Genomic DNA, 23,057 nt, shown 5'->3' on the forward strand with positions numbered 1-23,057 from the left:
CATCAGCCTCTCAGCCATTTCAGGCTTTTGAAGCATACAGAGATTCTTTTTCGTTGAAGAATTTTAATATCTGCTTCACTAAGATGAACGTCAAGTTTTGTTACTTGGTCAAATCCATCATTTTCCACTCTCCAACACAACTTAAAAGCCAGGCAGACAACACATTAATCCCTTATTAAGACAGGAGTGGAGTTAGATGAGGGGAACCTCTGAAACCAGATAATGAATCTCTACAAATGCTCCAGCCTTTAAAGAATTAAGCTTTAAAGGTAGCTTTCCCTGCAAGTCAATTCAGGACTATTATCATCTCAAAGAATGGACTGATACACATCCCACTCTGCCAAATAAAAGTCTACAAATGCCTTTAAGGGCCCATCCAAGCATGAGTCTCATGCAGCAAGAGCCATGCTGAGATTTTTATTTTGTTGACTGCTCCCCAAGAGAGGATTCTCGCCCCAGACCTACTCCCATGCCCTCCTTTCTCCCTGCCACCTCTCGTTCTCAGCTCCTGAGCAATTCATACCAGTAATTTCAAGGAAATCTCTGAATGCTTGTGGATTAGCCACAAACTGCTTCCTTAGCAGACCACAAACTCTTAGAGCTGAGAGATAGCACTTGGTGTAACTCCTACTCACTTCCCAAAGATAAACTGGCATAACAAGGATGTAGTTGTCTGTGTTTAGCCACAAGACATGCTCGTGAGCAGCCTGCAATGCCTAGGATTTTCTCAAAAGAAACCAAACACCAAATCGAGGTAGCTCTAGTTATCGTTGCCCCAGGAAATAAAACGAAGTTAACCCCATCAAACACAGTCTGTTACCTACAATCTAGATATTTCAGCTCAAGCTTCCAGCTCTTCATGCCTTATCTTCAAGGCATTTTCCCTCCAAGCAAGGGTCTGAAGAGGCTGATGCCCAAGCGCTGTTCAAGGTCAGGAACATGGCTGCTCAGCCTGCTAATAGAGACACGGCGACGCTCCTCCTGTCAGCACTAATATAGAGATCCACGCAGCATCTCCAGGAGGCTTCAGTCTGAGCAGATTCTCCAGAGCACATAGCGGATGAGTCCTTTAGATTTTAATCCTTTTGCTTTTTAATCTTGCTTTCCTCGCAGTCTTATCATGCGCTGCAGAGTTGCCAGTGATTAAGCCCGCAACTGAAGGAGGTGAAATTGCCCTGTAGACAAGAGCAGAATAAAAGGAAGGAAGCCCTGGCTCTGCTTCTTATCAGCAAGCCCTATCCCAAAACCAGGCCTGGGGAAATCACCTAGGGAGAAAAACAACTGAAATTCCATCTTAATTACTGATAGAGCTTTCAGCACAGCAGTAACTGCATACCTCACCTTGTTACAGACCTATCATCACACTCTCTGGCACGATGAGCAAAACTATTATGCCCTTTTCACGGCACCAAGACCAGGGAATGGAAGGAACTGATCCTCCCTCAGACACAAAAGCTGCCACTAAGCAGAGAATTTACCATGCAAGTTGTGGATTCATGCCTTAACCACTAGTTCCTTCTATAATTTACCTCCTAAGCATAAACTTCAGTAGGAAGCAAGCCTTTAACTATCTTGGTAGCATTTTGCCCCTCTTCCCAGGACAGATCACTGCAGTGGGCACAGACCTGCACTAAATATTACTGTTGGAGGCTCTGAGTCCTGAGAACCCCTTCCCACAATGTATCAGAGGAGATTTTGCTGGTAGCAATATACACAGCCTCAGCCAAGTGTCGTACATCATTATGGGTCATCTCCTCTGGACCCAAGTGATCCAGCCTGGAGCCAGCCAAAGGTGCCTTTATGCCCCGTGAGACAGCACCTGTGTGTCAGGGCATGCAGGCAGAGCACAATGTGCTCGGTGCCCTTCCTGCCTGATGTTGGTGTGACGCAGCATTGCAGGAGCTCAGGAGGGCAGAGGGACTCCAAACTCCTGGGGATTAAGGAGCTGGCTTTCCACAGACTTGTCAGAAATGAAGAGAACTGACAACTCTTGGGATTTCGCTTCCTTTTTACTCGGAGAGCATTCTGTTCTTAATTACAGTTGGCAGCCACAGCAACCACCTCATTTGGCTTTGTCAGGGCTGAATTTGACTGCATTCAGAATGGGAAACAATACGCTTTCCTTAAGCCCCTATCACCTTGGACACACGTTCAAAGCTGCTTCTTTTGTGAGGAGTTCCAAGGAACAGGAACAGTACAGGGGGAACTCCTTTGGGCTTAGAGACTTCTCAGCACACCTCACAAAGAATGACCCTACTGTCCTCCTTACCCCTAAACCCATTCTCCCTTCACCATGAAATGAATTATGAAACAGGAAAAGTAAAGGAAACGCAAATAGTTTCATCTCCTGGCTTTACACGTGGTACACCGCCAATTCATGGGTGGATTTGAGCAGGCTGCTTCAGTGCAATGCTCCCAAATGCCCCGGGGAGATGCAGCACCGCATGGCTGAGAGTCCAAGGACAGCCGTTACCCTCCGCTGGGGAGCATCGAACGAAACAACCCGTGTATTGCAAGTGCACTGGCGTTGGCATTGCACAGAGATTCTCCTGAACGCTCTCAGAGCTGGAAGAACTGACATTTACAGCTCTTGCCAGACGAAACACAGTCACACCCTAGAAATCCTGTTTTTACAGTGTTATCGATTCCTCCCAGTTAGGCAACACAGAGAGAGAGAAATGCGCCCACGCATGAGACAGAGTTCAAGCGAAGGGGATCTCAGCTGCTCCTCTTCATGGCACTCTGGTATTTCCTTTCCAGCATGCAAATACCATCATAGCACAGGTTGTCTCTGCCCAAGTCTAGGATTTTACTGAGCATCTGCAAAAATAACTGGTATAAATTTGAATCTTGGCAAAGATCACCCCTTTGCATCTCCAAAAAGTATATCCCACGTTGTTTCATTCTGGATTTTTCTTTTTTTTTCTTTCACAGCAAATTAAGCACAGTAAAGCTTTGGAAAGCCTGTGTCTGCTCATTGCCCATCAGCATACCAGAGTCCCCTGCCATGGGATATCAGAAACAACCGCTGTCAGACAAGTCTCCTGCTGCATCCAACACAGCAGCACTTTCAAAGTCTGCAAACAAAGAGGACAACCTGGGAAGCTTTGCTAAAGCAGCCTGGAAACTGTGAAAAATCTGTGTCCCTTTCTTGCTAAGCAGACTGCAGCGCAAAGAGGCTCCTTACATCTCTTGCTAGCAATAGCATCTGGCTGATGCAGAGAAAGGCAATGAAAGTTAGGGAAGGACCCTTGTAGAAAACCTCAGGGCCACACAACACGGAGGAGATAACCAAGACTTCATGCGCCCTGTAGAAATGCTCTGAAGTTTCAAGCACAGGAAAAAAATAAATAAATAAAATAAAATAAAATAAAATAAAGATTTGCAAATTGGGACCTCTAGGCTATAAAATGTAGCTCATGATAGAGCAGAGCTCAGCTCTGGAGATTTTTGAGGTCTGGTCTATTTGTCTGACTCATGTCCCTGTAGCAGTCTGCCTGCCAGAGGCGAGAACCTTTTATCATTCTCTTCTAAAATCTTCCAGCACAACTAAGACCTTGACACACCGAGATGGAGAGAAAAGAGCCTGCACCAAATCTTCAGAAAGAAGGCACCAAACACATTTCGAGGCACTCTCAATCTAGCATCTCCCTTTATTCCCCTTTCAGCAGCCCTGGGAGCAGCTGGGATTTTAAGCACTCAGCACACTTCAGCACAGACTGGAGGATGGAGGGCATGGGAAGCACAACAGCAAGGAGCTGGGGGCTGACAAGAAAAGCATGAGGGATGCAGGTGTTCACACGAGGTTTATGGATGACTTACACAGTAAGACACCATCCATTATACCGGTGCTGTCTCGGCTGGATTAACTCCTGGCGGGCAGGAGGCAGCTGGGGAGATGGATTTGCTTTTCTGTCACTCGTGATCAAGCCCAGTGTTCGCCACTCATTCAAACAGGTACGTGTGCTCTGCTGCACAGGAGCTACTGACAGCTTCACGCATTTCGGCAGGAGTCGGCCAGCCATCTCCTGCTTTCCTACCAGACTTTGGCAGGTCAGCACAGGGAACACAGCACTGCTGCTTCCCCCTCAGTGCCATCCTACTGCTGCTTGTCTGGGACAAACTCTAACAGAACCAATTGCACTTCCAGGTGAGCAGCCTCCCTGCTGTCTACAAAGAGCTTTAAGATGCTGGAGGGAAGGATTCCCCCAGAGCATGGTGTTTACCAGCAGCACAGCACCACATCTGATGTGAATCATCACCCACCAACGTCACAGCCCCTGCAATCAATCCCGAAGTGTACAATACAAGAAGAGGATGATGCCTGCCTGTTTTTTTTTTTTTTTCTCCAGCCCTCCTAGCTAGTCAGTCATCGCTTGTTTGTTGTTTGCGAAGGGAGTTTTTGTGCTTGTGGATTTCTGTTCCTGCCTCTGGATCTACAGTAATCCCATAATTGTGATGCCAAGCAGCACCTGAGGACAATTTTATCACATTCTGCATAATGTGTAAATACCATTAAGTTAGACGGATTTTCTCATTAATTCTCCATCCCAGTGACAAGCCAGGAATTAACACAATTGATTTTCCAGTCCCTGCTCATTATCGATCATCCAGGAACTTAGTCACATCTCATCTGTTCCACCTGGGTCCCAGCATTTATTTGTAGACTTCAACATAGATTCAACTAATAAAAAACAATGGGTGTAGCAACCTCTGTGCCCCAAACCCAGACGAGAACAAATTATATGTGTTCCTAACTCCTTTGGTGGGAAAATTCCCACTACAGACCAGTATCCTACAGAGAACAGGCAGTGGGCAGGTTAAGGAACAGCCTGTTGTACACTGCCTGTTGCTCTAACATTTTCCAAATGATGGAGCACACCTCCACGTTGATCCCTAAAGACTTACAGAAAACGACAGTCCATAGGGTGCTTGTTTCCCAGAGGTGCTCCGTTTGAAAATAGTGCAAGCAGTAGTGCCTGCAAGGACCCTCCATGATTTAATCCACATTCTCCTCATTCCTGCCCCGGAATTCTTCCAGCTTTGCTGCTTGTCTCCAGTGACTGTAGAACGGGTGCTGCCTGGCAGTCCTGCAGCAGTGGGGAAGACACGTTGTCTTACTCAACAGGTAAAGAAAAGAAAGTGAAAAATTTGGAAAAATGTCTAAGGCCAAAATGAAAAGCAGTAAATATTATCAACAAAAAAATCATTTCAGATCTATAATAGGTTCTGTGAGGCTGCAAATGGAGTACAAGAACAAGTGGTGGTACAGAAAGGAATAATCTCAGTGTCTCACAGTGCTTCACCTGTTTGTGGGGCTCTCACCATATCCGTCCCACTGTCAGACCAAAGCAGAAGGAAACATTCCCACAGCATGCTGCAGTTGTGCACTCTCGAGCTTTCCTGACTCCCTTCACTACCATCTCCTGGACCAGGAGTGGAAGTCTGGCACACACAGATTTTTCTGCAGAAATCTACAGGCAGGGCAGATCCTTAAATAGTGGCCTGGCAAATGGCAGTGCTGTTAGGAAGCAGATGTGCTTTCAGCTCACACAAGCCTCACTGGGCCTCAGTGTAAAACTGACATTCTTCTGGATCACATCTTGCACTCCCATTCACTAGCCTGCATCTTCCATCTCTCACATATTCTCTTACTTGTTCCATATCATACTGCTCATGGGATTACAAACTGTGTAAATTTACCTGTTCATCTGTAGCTCACCCAAGAAATGGGGAACCCAGAGAGCCACGCACTCTCTGGAAACAGAAACAAGTGGATTGCTGCAGACAATACACGGTTCCGTATCCCCCTTTCCGACATCGTCTGTTCTTCTGGCACACACAGGCAGAAGGTGACTCACAGACCCAAATCACCTCCCTCTCTCATCCATTGCAGAAAGAGCCATTCACTCTGGCTGTCGCAGATTGGCTGAGTACTGAATGCTTTTGCTTTGCTAAATAGTGTAGGTAAACCTCTCCTTGACCCAATGATCATTTTAAACCTTGCAAAGGTTTAAATTCCCAACACTGTCAATATAACGAAGCATCTGTCTTTTATCTGCATCTGCAACCCTGTCTTCAGTGTTGTTCTCGTGGATAGCTCTCAGTTCTGTCACGCAGTGGTGAGTTCCATAAATCAAACTGGAAATGGTGGGGCAGGACGAGTAAAGTCTCCTCCCAGGTATTTGAAAAGCACAGCTTAATTGCCCAAGCCATCTGCCTTGCCCTTGCGCTACAGGGCCTGTAAATAAGTGCAGTCTTTTAGAGCCATCACCTAGCTCTCTTTGGCTCATCCAGATCCAGAAAGTATTCAAGACAGGCTCAGAGATGGAATTATCAGTAGATAATAATAATCTTTATGGAAGCTATTTAAGGCAAATTCAAATCTTTTTTATTAGGTGACTTTTGAAACTTCCAGCGCAGGGAGATGGAACAGGTCTGGAATATTAAGCACTAAGAGGTTAGAAGGGATATTTCAATCTGGTGGCTGTTTCTCCAGATAATTGGATTCCTAATCCCTTTAAGGTTATGATCTCAGTTTACTCTGCTGGGACAGAAGGTGCCCAATTAGTCTGATAGCACATGACCCAGCGCAGGCTCCAACACTGCCTGCAAGAGGAAGGCAACAATCTGGAAATCATCACAGGAGGGGAAAAGTGAGGTTGCTGCAGATACAGGCAAGTCAGGTGCTGACAGATTGGCTTCTGTCTTGGGTTTCTCACTGGAACAGCCAGTGGCATACGCCTCTCCTGCTGTGGAACAACAGCCCACAACACCTGCAAACACAAGGAATGACAATGTCCATTCTCCAAAGGGAGCTAGCTTGCACGAGAGCCTGCTCCTGCCTAAACAGAGCCAGATAAATACATCTCCAGCCCAGATCCAGCAGTCCACAATGAGGAGCTCAGAAGATAACTTGTCTAGGTAGTATTTCTGCTGTGTTGTCAGGGATTTTTGAGGTTATGGTGCTGACAGGCAATAGCATTTAGCAGAAAAGCATGGGGATGTGGAGGTGCTCTGTTCTTTACAGAGAAACTGTGTTACATCACAAAATTATCTCTCAAGGACCGTGAAGTGTTTGTCTATGGCACAGAGGAGCTTGGAAATACAGGGGAACCAAGCTCTTGTAAAACATCTTCATAAATGGGATCAAAGCACAAAGGACAAGTCGAACACGCTGTTCCCATCTCAGGAGGAAATAAACAGAAAACATTGCTGGGCTTACATCTAGTTTTAAATAAAAATAAACATATATATATATATTCTTTTTTTAAAAAAGAAGCCCAAATCAACAATGGTTTGTGAAGGTCAGTTCACAGAGGCCCATGAACTTCACAGTCCGTACTCTATCTGATGTCTCCTTGGTAGCACTGCTGCTATCAGCAACCACCAAATGTTTGGTGCAGGGACTCTACCAATTAACAAGGAAAAGGAATGTGTCTCTGGAAGAGAAAGCATCCTCAAGGAACTGCTCATTTCTAAATGAGATACTAGACAAAGACTGGTGCTGAAAGAGGAATAAAAATCATGGACAATCAGACAAAATGCTGTCACCTTTCAGGTCTCTAAATTGGCTGTGGCAGCACAAGGAACATTGTGAAAAGAACATCCAACCCTCATGGCTCCTGGGGATAAATCAGACAAACCCACTGGCTTGTTCATATGGGTAAGACTTATTGCACACAGACGATTTTGCAAGTTTTTAACTGCACCTTTTGAGCAGCCAGGGATCTGCCTGAATCCTCTCACACACCAGTGCTGTCTCATGGATGACATTCTGCTTTTTTTTTTGCCAGTTCACTGCGGACCACAAAGGATTGCACTGCAGTAGGTAAAAAGAATTTCTAACAAGTGTGCTAACAGCCTGCATGAGAAAAATACAGACACTTTTTAAGGTTATGCTGAAAATAAGACAAAGAAAAAATCTGTCAGGAACCCATACTTTCTCCTTTATCAATGGCTGAGCTCATTTCCCCCTGCAGCCTGGTAAATACATCCATTCGTGAGCAACCAGTTTTATGGCAGACTTCAGACTGGAACAGATTTTTATAGCCCAACCTTGAACTTTAGCGAGCACAGAATCCCAGTTGGTGAGACAATAAGATAAGCTGCAGCATCAGCCTGAGCCCCGCTCCAGGACAAAGCACAGGGACCAGCATTAGGTGATGCAGTGAGCTAATGGGGCATCGGGGGCAGGGCTGAGTACAATGGCTTGCTTGCTAGCTGGCTCCTTCATGACCAGCAGGACTCTTGACACATCCCAGCAAGGATTCAGACCTTGCAGATCTAGGACTATGCAAAGATCTGGCAGAACCTTATTCAATTTCCAGTCTTGCTTGCCTATACAGCTCTTCCAGCTCATTTCATTCCCGCCTCACAACCACATATACCTGCTATTCTGCCCATCTAGGATGTCTACAGTGAGCAGTGATTGAAATGATATTCATGAGCTAGGCACCAAGCCATGGGACTCTCTTCACTGTCACTCACTTAGCAGTGACTGGAACAATTTATAGCAAATTGAAGTATAAGGACTTGATAATGAAACTATTTCATTTCCATCTCTGATTCAGCTGCCACCTGTAGAACTGCAGCCAGGAACGGGCTCTGAAAACGCATTATAAGGCCATTAGAGCTCCTCAAGGCACTGCCTTCATCTTTATGCCTTTACTTCTATGTCCACCCAGATCAGCTTTGTTGTTGTAAATGACTCCTCCTCTAGCTGGTCCCTGAAGTGATCAAGGTCTCCAGGCTGATTTATTACCCAAAGGACACAGAATAATGCAGCTGTCTGCACCTTTTACAGACAGTATCATGTGCAGAGCTCCCAGCACTCAAATGTCCTTTCCTGCCCGAGTGTCACCCCGGTAAAGCTGAAGTAGTGCCTGCTGGAACACCGTGGTCTCTTTGGACTTGTTTCACAGCAAGGACACGAACAAGCCACAGACTGTCTGACCATCAGCATTTTACAAATGCAAGCATTAGTGTTGTGAATAGCCCTCCTGTCACTGGAGTCAGTTTCCCCACACACAGGGCCTCAAAAGAATTTCAACTTCCCCCCACAAACAGTTAGCAGGAGAGTGATGTGTAGGATGCTCAGGTTTTGATTGTAAGAAGAAGGATGTACATCAAATTCAGTTTTCCCTAGAAAGTACAAAACCTCACTGAAGTAAATGCTGAAAACATTTCTTCCTTTTAACTTTTTCTTCATAAGATGCTTTTTACACGAGCTGGAATGAAACAACACTCCCTCCCACACACAGAAGCATACAGATCTCTACAAAACAATCAGCTTGCTTCTCCTGTGGGTTAGCTTGCTGGAGAGATTGATATTGGTTTTGTTACGTCTCAATCCTCAGGAGACAGACAGAGCTTCAAAATTAGATGCTTTTCTTCACCATCTAGAGATGAATTAACTCTCAATGGGAATCTGCATCACTTTCATACACATTTATGCATTCATTCCTTCCTGACTCACAGAAAGCACAAACACCTTGATGCCACTGCCTCCAGCCCTCTTCAGTCTCCAGGTGCATCTCATGCATGTATCCACATATCAGAAGCTGCAGAAAGGGAGAAAGGAATTTAGGACTTGGCTGTTTCTGGCCACGAGCATTGTTCAAAACTAGAGTCCTAAACACAAATAAACTGGGTACAGACCAATTTCTTTTTTATGGTTTCCTAGGACATCTTTCTGAACAAGACAAGGAGAATGCCAGTAGACAAATACAAAGAATTTCTAATCACAGAAGGCACATGCAAAATTTACACACTGGAGCAAGTCACCATCCCAGGCTCCTCAGTCATAAGAGTCACATCATTGTCTTTGTAAAAATGGTGAATATCTCTGGATGAAACAGCACTGCATAAAATACTAAAATTCCCTGCATATAAGAGAGAGATCAGCAGGATTTGTGCACTTTTTATGCAAGGATATTGACAAAAGAGCTACAAAGCCTGGGATAGTGTACGTTCAGCTTCCCCTGCTCATCCTTTCTCTTGAATTTGAACAAGTTAAAATCCTGGGATCCAGTGACCTTGAAAATTATTAGGGATACAGATTTTAGAATTCAGGCTATCACTGCTGAAAGAACAGAGGCAGGGAAGTTCTGTGTGAACGCTGACCCCTTACTGCTTACAGAACAGCATGTGATTCCTGCTTTGTGAGCCAGTTAAAAAAAGGGAAAGAAAAGAATATAATAAATTTTCTGGCACAAAGAAGTAAGAGAGGATTTCAGCTTCTGAGTATCATAAATATATCTGTCCTCTCGAGTCCCTTCTTGATCTTTCCCCTTAATTCTCCTCCCACTGTCCATGTGCAAATGTTGTTCCACCTTTGCCTGGAACCCTCAACTGCAAAGGTCTGAGAAATCAGGGACACTACGGGGGAATAATGCAGCAAGAAACTTTATAGAAAGCTTACAGCACATCACTGCGGAGGAAGCTTTGTGTTTCTGGGTGGCTAATTAACTTTTACTTAAGAATTAATTTAAAGAAGGAAGACCAGATGAAGAACGGCATGGCACAGCACCAAATATACTCTCAAAGCTTTATTGCACTCCAGAACATAAAAAAGCAAATGAATCTTTAGCATGTTATTCCCATCCTCTCTTTTATTTATATTGACTGGAGCTAAGGTTTACACCGCAGTGGAGCTATTCCCCACAGGATAAAATACGACTCAGCTGTGCCATACAGCAGCCTTATGCCACACAGAGGGTAATTAATAATCTATCCGAAATCATTTCATCAGCCCCTGGGACAATGGCTAACAGGACTGGGAAGATGGTTTATTAAACCATCTTTTCATTGGGTCAAAGTTTCAGAAACTGCTTTTTCCCCCAGCGCAGTGATGCTTCACAGCCTTATTTGCAAACAGAGACTGTGCAGGATGCAAATGGGCTGAATTTGCCCACGATAAGGAACAGGCATTCTGTTTATCCCTTTACCACCAGTAAATCAGTCGATTCAGGGAGGGGCTGCCTTTTTTGGCTTGCTGGGACAGCTTAAAACATGTATCTTCTCCATTCTTTGTGCTAAATCAGTGACAAAGCACTGCTTCCTGCACTGATTGAAGCACTGCCTGGAAGAACTTCCCATCCTCCCCTAAAAGAAGAGGAAGAAAGGAGACTCTAGCCTTCCTTGTTAACACTGCTGGGCTAGGCAGCGTTTCCCAGTGAAGGAACTGGCTACTGACCCAGCACTAGGTTCCCTCAAACAGGGGGAGCACCAGCAGGCTGCATGTTCCACCCGTGACAGGAGGACTGAGCTCTGGTTCTGCAAACATCTTCGACTTGTCAGCCCAGGTAGCTGAACACACGGGCTTTGTGCCTGCTTCACCCACGGACCAGTGCTTGACCTCCATCACTCCCAGTGCTGGACACGCACGTTGCACCAGTTACAGCCATTAACTTCCTTTACCAGTGCCTTATTTGCAAATTTCCACATCTCTGCACGAAGCAGGTGACCTGTCCAATAGGGATTAATAGGAATAATCACCATCTCTCTCTTCTATTTTCCACGACGTGCAAAAGCTTTAGCCTAGCCAGGACCTGCAGTAAGACAAAAATCGACTTCTCCATAGCTTTGAATACCTGATTCTCTTAGGCTAATATAAAAAACTCATTGCTTTCCTTGTTCTTACAAACTTGCAAAACATAGCAAAATCAGATCCTGCAGGGGAAGATTTTAAGTCAAATAAACTGCTTTCATTGATTTTTTTTTTTCAGCCTCATGAAAATATCGTTTCTGCACTAGTCAGATTTGGACTCTGTTAAACCAGCTACCTATGTGGGCAGTAGAACCACTGAAGTGTTCTGTGGATTTGTGTCTCAAAGCTGCGTATAAACTCCGAGATGTCTGCTAGGGGCTGGGTCTACCTCAGCTTTTCAGTGTATGAAGGCACTTTTAGGGTCACCCTACTCAGCACAGCTGTGTATTTTCTCAAAGCTTGACAGAATTTAGTACTTCTGAAACCTCTGCCAAGTTTTATTAAAATGGGCCTATGGCTCCACAGCTTTCAGGATAGGATGGACAAACAAATGTGGTTCTTTCACATTGGTGTCATTTTCTTTTGAAACATTCAGTACCATTGCTTTTGACTGAGTCCACCTCATGATTTCCCAACAGGAACAGATAAAGGAAACTGGGGCTAGGAGAACTCAACAGAAGCAGGGAGATTCCCAGGTCAGCATGCAGCTGGATTACTGCTGGGTTGAGAAGCACCTACACAGTAAGCCCAAGTGCAGTGGACTTCAGGATCATTTTGCCTGTTGCACAAATCCCCCTCTGTAAAATCCAGGATCTGCTCTAAGAGGAGATGATCAACCTTCTGGCCTTCCCTTGGGTAAATACTGCACGCGTTTTGCCAAAACATAATAATAAAAGAAGAGCAGATACCAGGATCTCCCACCTAAAGGAGCACCTAATATTACTGCCAGAAGAGCAGAGCTGCCAAGTGCTAGTCTGGTCTAGGACAAGACTCCTGAAAGGCAACAACAAAGAGTAAGATCGCATGAAGCAGATTCTAACCTCTTCTTCCACTGCTGAGTTCTCATCGCTTTAAAGCTCTTGGAGCAGCATGCCAGTGTTTTTGTGAGGTCTTCACTGCTTTCCTCGCTCCCTGACAAACTGCCTATGTGACACATCACTCGGCCAGCACGTTCACCTTGATTCATTATTGACAGAGCCATCTGATTAATGAGCAGCTTCTCCTCCTTGTTGTTTTCATGAGAAAGCAGCATAATGATGCCATAGATTTTTAATTCATCAAACCTCTCTGGCTTTGGCAGCCTTACAAGAAGTCAACAGAGGACAGACAGGTGTTACGGTTTTATTTGAATTTGTTCTGATTTTAAAAATTAAAAACATTTGGGTTTTCACGTGCCGAGGTTGTGAACTGCAGTGCACAAACTTCTCTTCCAAGACAGCGCAAGCATGAAGTTTGGGGCAAGATTCTTTCCAAAAGGATAGATGCACTCGGTCACCCATGCTGTACCTGCAGACCAAACAGACTCAAACTCTGAAGCAAGTCACACCCACCATCCAAAAGATTCCAGAAGCCCATTCTCTGCTTTCAGTGAGAGAGCACCCTCTTGGTTGACCCCAAAGGAATACTATGTCCTTCAAATATTTCCTTCAGACAAATCCACGTGGCCACTAAAACATCTGGATTCAAAGGTGGACTTCCCCGGGATCTATGAGACAACTGCATAGATAGGGTGAGCACTGACAGTATTAAGTGTTACCAGAAGAAGGTGTAAAAGAAAAATTGATAAACATGTTCATTTTGGGTTGTACTCTGAGTTATACAGAAGTGCAAAAAACTTATTTCAGGCAGTAAAGCATGGACATTACTCCGCGCAGTGTGGGCCTATGTTTCCTTTAAACATACAGCTGCAATAAGACAGCCATGCTGAGTTTTATTAAACCTTATGAATTTTTTAGCAGTTCTGGGAGCTATAGATTTTAACTTGGCTAGATACTTAGAAAAATAGCTTAAAAAAGCCAGAGCAGCATTTCATTCCTTAAATATGTAATTCAGCAGGAGCAAAATTCTAAATATAAGGCAACCAAAGGTGATTTAAATACAAAATAATGTACCACAGACCTACAAGACAAGCCAATATGTGAGGGGAAGGGCCAAGTTATTAAGGTAACAGACTAGAAAGGAGAACTGTTATGTACTCTTCTCCAAGTGCATGGCCTTGATTAAGCAGCAGACTCAGTCTACTCACCTAAGAAATGGGGAGAATATAACCCAAGCCTTTAATAGCACTATAGAATTATTAAGATTTTCCAACAACGATTCAAGATGTGAGTGTTAAAAGTAATTGCCTGAACAGAAGTGCATCTCAGTGCCCACGGAGTGTGCAGACGCTGCACTTTTCCCCCACACTGATGGTTATTTTTGTATTAACTGTGATGCACAGCTTGGCCCCACTCTTTTGAAAGATGCTCTCAGCATCTGACCACAATAAGCTCGTTAAGCCATCAGCAAAGGGTTTAAAAGTGTAAGATAGAGCTGACTGGCTTTCTTCAAATGCCTGTTTCTGCCGTTACCTGCCTGGGTCAGAAGCATCTGTCAAGCCATAATCTGCACATTAGAAATTCATCTGCAGCCATTTACCTTCAAAATGGAGAGGAGACCAGAGGAGACCCACTGAGGTACCAACACTAACACCAGACCAACACTAAAATTTTTTTACAAATAGAGCTAAACTGAATTCCTGTGGAGACAAAAAAATGAGGTAGTTTTAAGTATGTATTTGGAAAGTCTCCCTTCTCTGTAGTCCTGCAGATTTTTGATCCACTATCTGAAAGTGGGAAAATAAGCAACTCCTAGCTGCCATGGCTGCAAATAAATCCTCCCAAATAAAGAGGAGTGCTGACCTGAGCCTGTGCAATCCTTAAAATCACCATGCTTCTTTTCCAATAACAGTACGGGCTGCTGCGGGAAACATTTTGCAACTCGGTAAAAGTGGACCTCGATTCTAGATCAATTTTGTAGAGCAGCAGCCCCCCTGGCAGAGCAGCTCAGCCCCGGGCCCAGGCACCGCAGGATGCCGCAGCGGTACGGGCAGAGCGCTGCTGCCACCTGCGGACAGCCGGAATCACAGCCTCCTCCTGGGCAGCCCTGCACAAAAAGCTGCTCAATTTTGCATGAATTTCCAGCATCTAAACATTTCCTGCTAGAGGTCCAGTTTCTTTAAAGGGAGTTTAAGCTGACCGTCAGTATACTAGCTCGTCGGGGATTTGTTTGCAAATGCCCTAGAAGAAAAGCACAGACTGTCAGAACAGCTCTTAGCAGAGGGGAAAAGAACAAACAAACACCACCTTGGGCCAGATCTGTGACAGCACCACAAAGAGACTGCACACTTACACCACAGACCAGAGAATAAAGACAAAGCCACTTTCTGGTCCTTTCTGCTTGCTACCAGAACAAAACAGTGTGTGTTACAAGCAAGTGCAGAACAAGTCCAGCAGCAGCTAATCTATCACCCAACAGGCTAACCTGCTAAAGGACGCTCAGCAGACTGGTTTCGACATTCAGGAGAATAGCTTTATCATATTGCTTTGAAAAGATTCCTGGGTTCACCCTATGTGTGTGTGGATGCCATGCTGTTCTGCACTTTATTCTCTGAAATTATCTTCAGATGCTATCACCTTGAGCACACTCTGCACCTCAGAAAGGCTGAGAAATATTCCCCATGCCTCACTGTCTCTTCTGACTAACACATTTGTTTCAGCATTAAAAAGAAGACAGTGTTCCAATTCTGAGATGGAAAAACTTTGGGATTAAAGCTTTAAATCTACCCTGAGCTCAGCTCATCACTGCAGCTCCTGCACCTCTCACAGTGTCCCTGCCCCACCTCCACAAAAGATCTGTACACACACAACTTCAACAGCAGCAGCCAAATTTGCTGTCTGCCTCCCAAGGCTGTGGTGGAACCAGAACAGTTTGTGATGTTGTGTATTCCTCTCCCTCCAAGCATGTATATAATTCTTTATCATTTTCCATTTGTTGTTAGCCTTACACACAGAACATTTACTGTACAAAGGACATTTTGTTCAGAAGTGTAACATCTATAATCTGAGGGGAAAAAAGGGGAGCTGTTGAGAGACTTTATCATAAAAATGAATTTACTGATACTCCTATATACAGTCTCTCAAAAATCAAGTTTAATGAAATTGCTGAAAGCAACTTTAACTTAAAATATTTTTCTAGATCTGATGAAATCAGTGGAATAAGCACATATGCAGTACATACTAGGGTGCAAATCTAAATGAGGGTAAATTGTATCTGCTTCCTAAGAAGCTGGCTCAGACCACAGCTCTGTGCAGCACAGACTTTGTTCCAAGTTTAAAGGCAAGTTTGAATCAAAATAGGGTGGGAGAAAGGAGGGAATTGCTGCAGTTCTGAGAATTCTTCAGGTATCAGCAGAACGTAGCATGTCTCACCTGCCTTAAAAATAAAGGGTCTCATTAAAAAAAATGCCAAGCCTCCTCCTGTGAGGGTTAGCCTGACAGGTCTTTAGTGCCGAGTCCATCAGTGCTATTTCAAGGATAGCAAGTGAAACAAACAGCACGGTGAAGGAGGGGCTATCAAGCCAGCAGCCTGTTAAATGAAGATACACAGCACAAAGAAAAGGTTTCCACCTTGTAATGACTCCAAGGGAATAACATTTCCTCCCAAACAGGACTGAACATCAAGCCCCAGAACGTGGTGAAGAGGAAACGCTGCCGCAGTCAATATAGTCCTTGGGCATAGCCCTTCACTGACCTGAAAATGGACTTTAAGAGAATATAAGTGGTTTCAGTTACACCCTCAGGTCTCTCTATACTGGTCAAACTACTTTAACCACATATGAAGAAAGCCAGAAAGCACGTAAGACAAATAACAGCCTCCTTAAGCTAATTGGGCATGAATTTGTATAGCCAATTGCACCAGTAACCAAGGCAGTAAAATTTCAAACCGTGCTTTAGGCTTTGTGACACACAAGGGGAGGCATTATGCAGCCACAGTCCTACAGAGCAAATAAAACCACCGCGAGCCAAGAGCAGAGACCACGGCACTGGAAGAATGGCAGCTCACACAGGTGAGGATGAAAAAGTCCATCTTTATTAAAAAGATTAAAAGTTCAGCTGAAACCGCCTTACAAATGCTGAACAGTATGTGGTACAGAGAACTGCATCAAATGAAATTCTGCTCGTTGATGAAAACATTTCCACTACTCTGATGTCTGCCATTAATGTACAGTGATCACTGCTACTGAACTTTGTACCCGATGATATGAAAGGACAGGACTGTGATTCATAAAAGGATTCTTCCACACAAAAAGGGTATGAGCTTTCATGTACTTAAACTACAACCACTGCAGACAAAGACCCTCCTCGTTCCAGGAGAATTCACTAATATATGTGCAAAACCAGAATAATATAACATAATTTAACACAGCATAGTTAACAGTAACATTCAGACGTTCTATTGGATAAGAAGAAAGGCCAGAAGGTGCTTTAGGACACATTTACAGGTGGGCCCCAGATCTGCTCATCTACCAGTGTAGACGCATCACATCACAACACAGCTTATCAAGAGAGACCTGTAAGAAGTTTAAAAGGTTTATATTCAAGGAAGGTAGCATGGGACAGGGAGGAGAAAGATTTGGAAAGAGAGCCAGCATCCTGATCACAAAAGAAACCAGTAAAGGAGCCTCTCTTACTACTCAATGTCTGTGTGGAGATTATTTTGGTCTACTTACATCAGTTAAGTCACCTGTTAGGTTAGTTCATACCCAAACCTCTTCCTAATACTAGCATATAATACTTTTGGAAAGCAGAGATAAAGCACTTTTTGCTTTCAAAGCTATGACAGTGATGTCGGCTCAGCATCCCTGTGAGGTAGGCAAAAATTAGTTGTTTTCTGGTACACAAAGTGAAATGACTTCCTCAAAGGCATGGTGAAGAAAGTGTGATGCATTATCAGTATCCCCAAGAACCTGGAATGACACCTTCACAGACAGGGAATTGTAGGCAACCAGCACATGCTAGGAAGCAAAAGCATTTTAGACTGATTTTAGTCTCCTTCTTACTACTAAATTGCTCTGAAACTCCCCTCCCTGAAAAGTGTTCTATAAACACGCACACAATAGTGAGCTCTTCCTTCATCTCTGTAACAAGAAGCACTGGTCCTCCAGCAGCAGACACCCTGCACAGCCTAGACACAACTACAATTGCACACATTACTCCAGCAACAATCATTTTCTAGATCTTTCTCTCCACCAGTTCAATCACAGTTATTGGACATATTACCCATGTCTTAGTTAATTTAACGAATTTAGCTCAAATACTCTACTTGCATAGGAAAAAAATAACTTTTCTGTTAAACTGATAGCTATATAAAAACAAACTATCATAAAATAAAGCACACAGCTGCTACAAAGGGTAACAACAAAGCCATGCTGAGATTAATTTAATAAACCCATCTATCTATGAGTTTAAGATTAACAGATTCACAGGCTCAGTCCACATCTCTAGAAATGCTTTTACTTTGCAAAATGTGAAGTGGGTCTCAGAGCCAGGCTCTTCTTTATTATGTAGGTACAAAAGAAAAAAAAAAAAACAAGAGTAGATACAGTGTTGTGTATGTCTGTATTCAAAGAAGTTTCCGAAAGCTTCTGGATATCTGCTTACATCTACCTGAGCTGAAATTTTGCTTTTTCTCATGTTTCTAATCTGAATAAGTTGTCTGCTGCTTCCTACAGCAAAACGTTGCTGAAGCCCATCTTTTCTCATCTTGGGCCTAGTCAGATTAGAAAGATCACTTGCCCAATTTTATTAAAAAACAAACCAGTAGCTTGTAAAAACTTGTGGGCAAGGAATGCTCCTCATTGTCTACAGCTCAGCTATAAAGGAGGAGATCAACAGCTGGATAGCACAAAGCCATAAAAAGTCATTTAACCATCAATACTATGTAACTTGGCATCATTAACTCAGCTTCACCACTAGCAGCACACTGCCCTCCCACAATACTCAGTACTCTCAGATGTGTAACTTACCTAGGACAGATGGAGGATGCTAAGTTTATTGCTCATGTTTAACAGCCCTTGATAGGGTGGTTAGCACGCCCCTACTTGGTTCAAAAGCAAAGCTGTGCTCCAGGCACTAACAGCGCTAGTGCAACACCAGTATCAGCTCCTGGGAAGCTCTTCACAACTCCTGTAAATACACATCTCACCAAAAACCCTACATACAGGAAATAAAGACTTCTCCTTCAACACAGAAGAGAATTCAGTTGCCACTAAGTAACACAGAATGGAACAAATTTATCTTTGCACTGATAACCACTGGATTTTTCCCAGTTGTGTTTGGCATGGTTTGTTTTTTTGTACTGCTCCATATTTACTGAAATAATCAGTTCTCCAAATGGCCAAATAAGTATCAATGGGTGACAGCTGCAGAAGAAAATAAAACACTGTGAGGTGCAGGTGGAGGAAAAGAGGTGGGAAACCTCACTTCAAAGATCTTAATATTTAAATGTGATTCAGTCATGCAAAAACTGGACTCCCTTAGAAAAAGTCTGCTACCGAAGATGACTTCTTCCTGTTCCCAGTTCTAATTTGTATGCAGAGCCAATGAAGTAAGTTTCACAAACCCTGTATCTTTCTCCTTTGCTACCACAGGGGCTTCTTCTAGGTCTTGCATTAGGACATTTGATTATAATACTACAGGCCTCTGACTAAGAAGAGAATTGCCATCAAAAAGATACATTTTTTTAATCTGTTCTCCCACTCCATTAATCCCTGTCCAATCAGAATTTTGGCACCCTGTCCATCAGCTCCCCTTGAACAGAAGGTTGTCCTTTCAGTTAATTCTAAGCAAATACAGAACTGGAAACTGCCTGTTTTTCTGCACACTGAGGGCTATTCAGTTGCATGGTTTGCATTTGCAGGTTTAGCTTTTATGGCAGAATATAAATTTACTGGTTTTGGCTTAAAGCTTGTGCAGTGGACTAGTTGTGCTCCATTTTAGCACCAACACACCACAGAAATGCGTAATTTTGAATTTTCTAGGCTATAAGAACCAAGCAGAGACAACAGTGAATGAGTCAGTATCTAGTACTTTTCAAGGGGCTTGGAAAGAAAAACCTCAAAATTTGGCTAGGAAAAGAAAAACAGCAAAAATTAAAACATACAACTGATGAAGATGAATTACGCTCACATGGGAGTGAAGTAATAGCACCTACATCGTTATGATGCTAAACAAACATTTGGCAGTGTTTTCTGTTTACCACGCAGGAGCCACTGGACTCCTTGCCCATGGTACGGAGTGGTAACGGCAATCGCCACGCTTGCGAAAGGAAAGGACAGTTTACATGAGACTCAATCTTACTTCATTAACAGGAAAAAAAAAACAAAAAAAAACACTCAACATCCAGTGGCAGAAGGGTGGCCTTCTTCAAACTCTTTTTTGTCCTCAGGTCACATTGCTACTCCTTAAGCAGAGCCGTGCAGTTCCCCCTTTCCAAGGAACTGACAGGGGGCTTCTCTAAAGTCTTCTGTACAAGCTAACCAAGACCAGAAGTGATGGAAGTCACGTACAATCAACAGCTCAAAACAGTCTCTGTTCTTCCCACTGTCCGTAAGAGGTCAGCTACCCGCATCATCCCCTGTTAATTGGCATTAATACTGCATTGTGAGGCCTGACTCCACAGCTCTGTTACAGTTTGGGCAGGGCACCAGGCGGTGCTAGTGTGATACCAAAAACATAGAAAAGCCCCAAAAGGAGATTGAGCTTGGCTGTCCGCTGAGGAATTTTGTTGAAGCTTCGACTCCGAAATTGCCTCTCCAGTGAGAATGCCATCGGGATGGTGAGTAGTGGCAAGGCCATGCTGATGGTGTAGCGTGTGGCCAACACACAGAAAATCAGGTAGGGTAAGAAGAGCAGCATGGTGTAGAGAATATAGGAGAACGTAGGGCCGATGAGGATAGCCAAGGTGACAATACCCGCCTGCCGGTCAGATTCCATATCTCGGGTGTTGTTGCTGTGCAGGATGGCCTCAGTGCTGAGCGCTAGTGGGACAGCGTAGAGCAGTGGCGAGACAGACAGATAACCAACCTGCACAGCATGGGCAAACATGACAGCCAGGGGCCCAAAGGTGATCAGGATCACCACGTCTCCAAGTGCAACATATTTAAATCCAATTCCTGTGGCAAAACACAAGCATAAAATGAAGCATCAAACAACTCAAGTGGCAGAAGAGAATGGATTACAACAGATCAGCCCTTCCCACAGAAATACTGCAAATCAACCAGCACATATGTAGCTATGGCTGAGGAGCATCTTTCCTTTTTTTTTTTTTTTAAAGCCAAGAAGAATAAAGGAAATGTAACTTGTTAATTTCCCCAGACTCTCATGTTTGTACCTACCCAACCCAGGAAAACACTAAGAACAGGGTCTTCTTACTCAAAAGAAACACATGCTGTTCTACATTCTCAATGAAACTCCATCTAAAGAATATCAACATTCCAAATCAAAATATTCCACCAGTGGAAAAGAACATCTGCAGTGAGCTATACAGCTCAGGAATGAGAAAAATGCATCACAAGAAGTTTCAGTGACAGTTCTGAAGAACACCTAAAGCCATACGTAAATAATAATGCCTCATTGCTACAGTCCAACTGAAGAACTTGGTGCGTCCATTCCCACAGCAGTCAGTGGGAAAGAACAGCAGTTAATGGACCAGTGATCTAAGAAATAAAATCAAATACTTTTAATGGCAGTTAACTAGACCATTTGGGTCTTCCAGAAGCCCTCTGACAGGTCAGCTCATTCTGTCCTGGTTTCAGTTAGGACAGAGTTAGTTTTCCTCCTAGTAGCTGGTAGAATGCTATGTTTTGGCTTAGGATGAGAAGAGTGCTGATAACACCCCGATGTTTTAATTGTTGCAGAGCAGTGCTTACATCAAGCCAAGGACGTTTCATCTTCTTATTCTGTCCTGCCAATGGGCAGGCTGGGGGTGCAGCAAGAGCTGGGAGGGGACAGACCCAGAGCAGCTGACCCAAACTAGCCAAAGGGGGTATTCCATCCCATCTGATGTTGTGCTAAACAACATATAGGGATGGCTAGCTGGGGTTGGGGGGGCTAGGCTGCTCAGGGTTAGGCTGGGCATCGGTCAGCAGGTGGTGAGCAATTGCATTGTGCATCACTTGCTTTGTACACATTATTAGTAGTAGTACTATTATCATCATTATCGTTATTATTATTGTTATTATTATTTTCTTGTCTTAATAAACTGTCTTTACCTCACCTCACAGGCTTCACTTTCCCATTCCTCTCCCCCATCCCAGAGAGGGAGGGTGAGCAAACGGCTGTGTGGTGTTTAGCTGCCATCCAGGATAAACCACAACACATTCACATTCAGGCTCAACACAAACAGGATTCAGCACTTACCTCCAGTGTAAAGGAAGGAACTGGAAAGTCCTCCAAAGTAAATCAGGGCCAGGTGCTCCAGCTTCAGCGTTGAGACAGCATAGAGCCCCGCAGCACAGATACAGCCCACGGTGTAAAGAAAGACCCCGAACCGGACTACATCCTGCGGCTCCAAAATCTGGTCCACCAAAGTCCTGTCATCGCTCTTCTTGTGATCGATGCCTTTGGAGAAGTCATAGTAGGTGTTCACCAAGTTGCCAGCTCCGTGCACGGCCAGGACAGTCACGGCGCTTCCCAGGAGCAGCCGCGGATCCAGCGCTCCCTCAGCCCGGTACGCCAGTGCGCTACCGAGGGCCACAGGCGTGAGGGAAGCACTGAAGCTCCAGGGCCTCAGTGCCAGCACATAGGCCTTGCACTTCTGCCTCCAGGTACCGGGAGGGCCGCGCTCTGCCCCCGCCAGCACGGCGTTGGCCTCGTTCCTCTCACCGCCCCGGGGGCTCTCGGCGCTGATGCTGACCTCCGGCTGCACCGGCCCCATGCTCTCCTCGACGCCTCGCCTCACAGCTGCGGCACCTGGAAGGAGGAGAAGGGCTGTGAGGGGAGGAGAACAGGAGGGGAAAGGGGACGGCGCTGTGGGGCTCTGAGGGGGTCGGGAGGCGCCTGAGGGGGGTCGGGGAGCCCTGACCCGCTCGCGCCCCAACGGCCGCCGCTGCCCCGTCACCGCCACGGCCCCGCGCGGGGGGTTCCGCCTCAGGCTCCCGTCCCCGCGCTGGGCCCGTGAAACGCCCCCAAGGCTCCGCTGACGAGGAGCCCGTCCCCGCCGCGCCCCACGTGCCGTTACGGTAGGCGAAGGCCTCTCCGCCGGGCGCCGCCCCGGCTGCCCTTGGGCCCGTCATGGGCGCCCGGACGCATTTGAGCGGCGCACAGCGGGCGCGGCCCCGCAGCGCGCCTCAGGCTCGGCGCGTGCGCACAAAGCGCAGGGGCGGCAGCGGAGGGCACCCGCCAGCCGGCGCGCGGGGAGGGCGGGCCTCCGCCTCACCAGCCCCTCGCGGCCGGCCTTTCTATTGGCCGCACGCGCCGCCAGTTACAGCCAGCCGGCCTCGCGATTGGCCGGGAGCTGACGAGCT

The 23,057-nt window shown here is 45.1% G+C and overlaps 1 protein-coding gene across 2 annotated transcripts; it reads right to left on the bottom strand.

Moving 5' to 3' along the window:
- Nucleotides 1–1,548: 1,548 nt before the first annotated feature.
- UBIAD1 (UbiA prenyltransferase domain containing 1) lies at nucleotides 1,549–22,481 on the bottom strand. Of its 2 annotated transcripts, XR_004254119.1 has the most exons (4): nucleotides 21,952–22,481; nucleotides 18,270–20,705; nucleotides 7,882–7,886; nucleotides 1,549–1,561 (listed from the first exon to the last, which is right to left on the bottom strand). XR_004254119.1 is itself a non-coding variant. In XM_032201324.1 (2 exons), the coding sequence occupies exons 1-2, from the start codon at nucleotides 22,466–22,468 to the stop codon at nucleotides 20,218–20,220; spliced, it is 1,005 nt and encodes a 334-aa protein (XP_032057215.1). In that variant the 5' UTR covers nucleotides 22,469–22,481; the 3' UTR covers nucleotides 16,600–20,217. The 2 variants fall into 2 exon arrangements, 1 of the variants encoding a protein (XP_032057215.1); XM_032201324.1 differs by lacking the exons at nucleotides 1,549–1,561; nucleotides 7,882–7,886 and having other exon boundaries at nucleotides 16,600–20,705.
- Nucleotides 22,482–23,057: the final 576 nt, after the last annotated feature.

The sequence above is a fragment of the Aythya fuligula genome, chromosome 21, assembly GCF_009819795.1.
Source record: "Aythya fuligula isolate bAytFul2 chromosome 21, bAytFul2.pri, whole genome shotgun sequence".
Taxonomy (NCBI): Eukaryota; Metazoa; Chordata; class Aves; order Anseriformes; family Anatidae; genus Aythya; species Aythya fuligula.

Excerpts from the sequence above, each read along its gene's own strand:
- UBIAD1 (XM_032201324.1), bottom strand. The coding sequence starts at position 22,468 with ATGGGGCCGGTGCAGCCGGAGGTCAGCATCAGCGCCGAGAGCCCCCGG. Across the intron at positions 20,706-21,951 it reads TTCCTTCCTTTACACTGGAG|GAATTGGATTTAAATATGTT; the intron begins GTAAGTGCTGAA and ends GTTTTGCCACAG.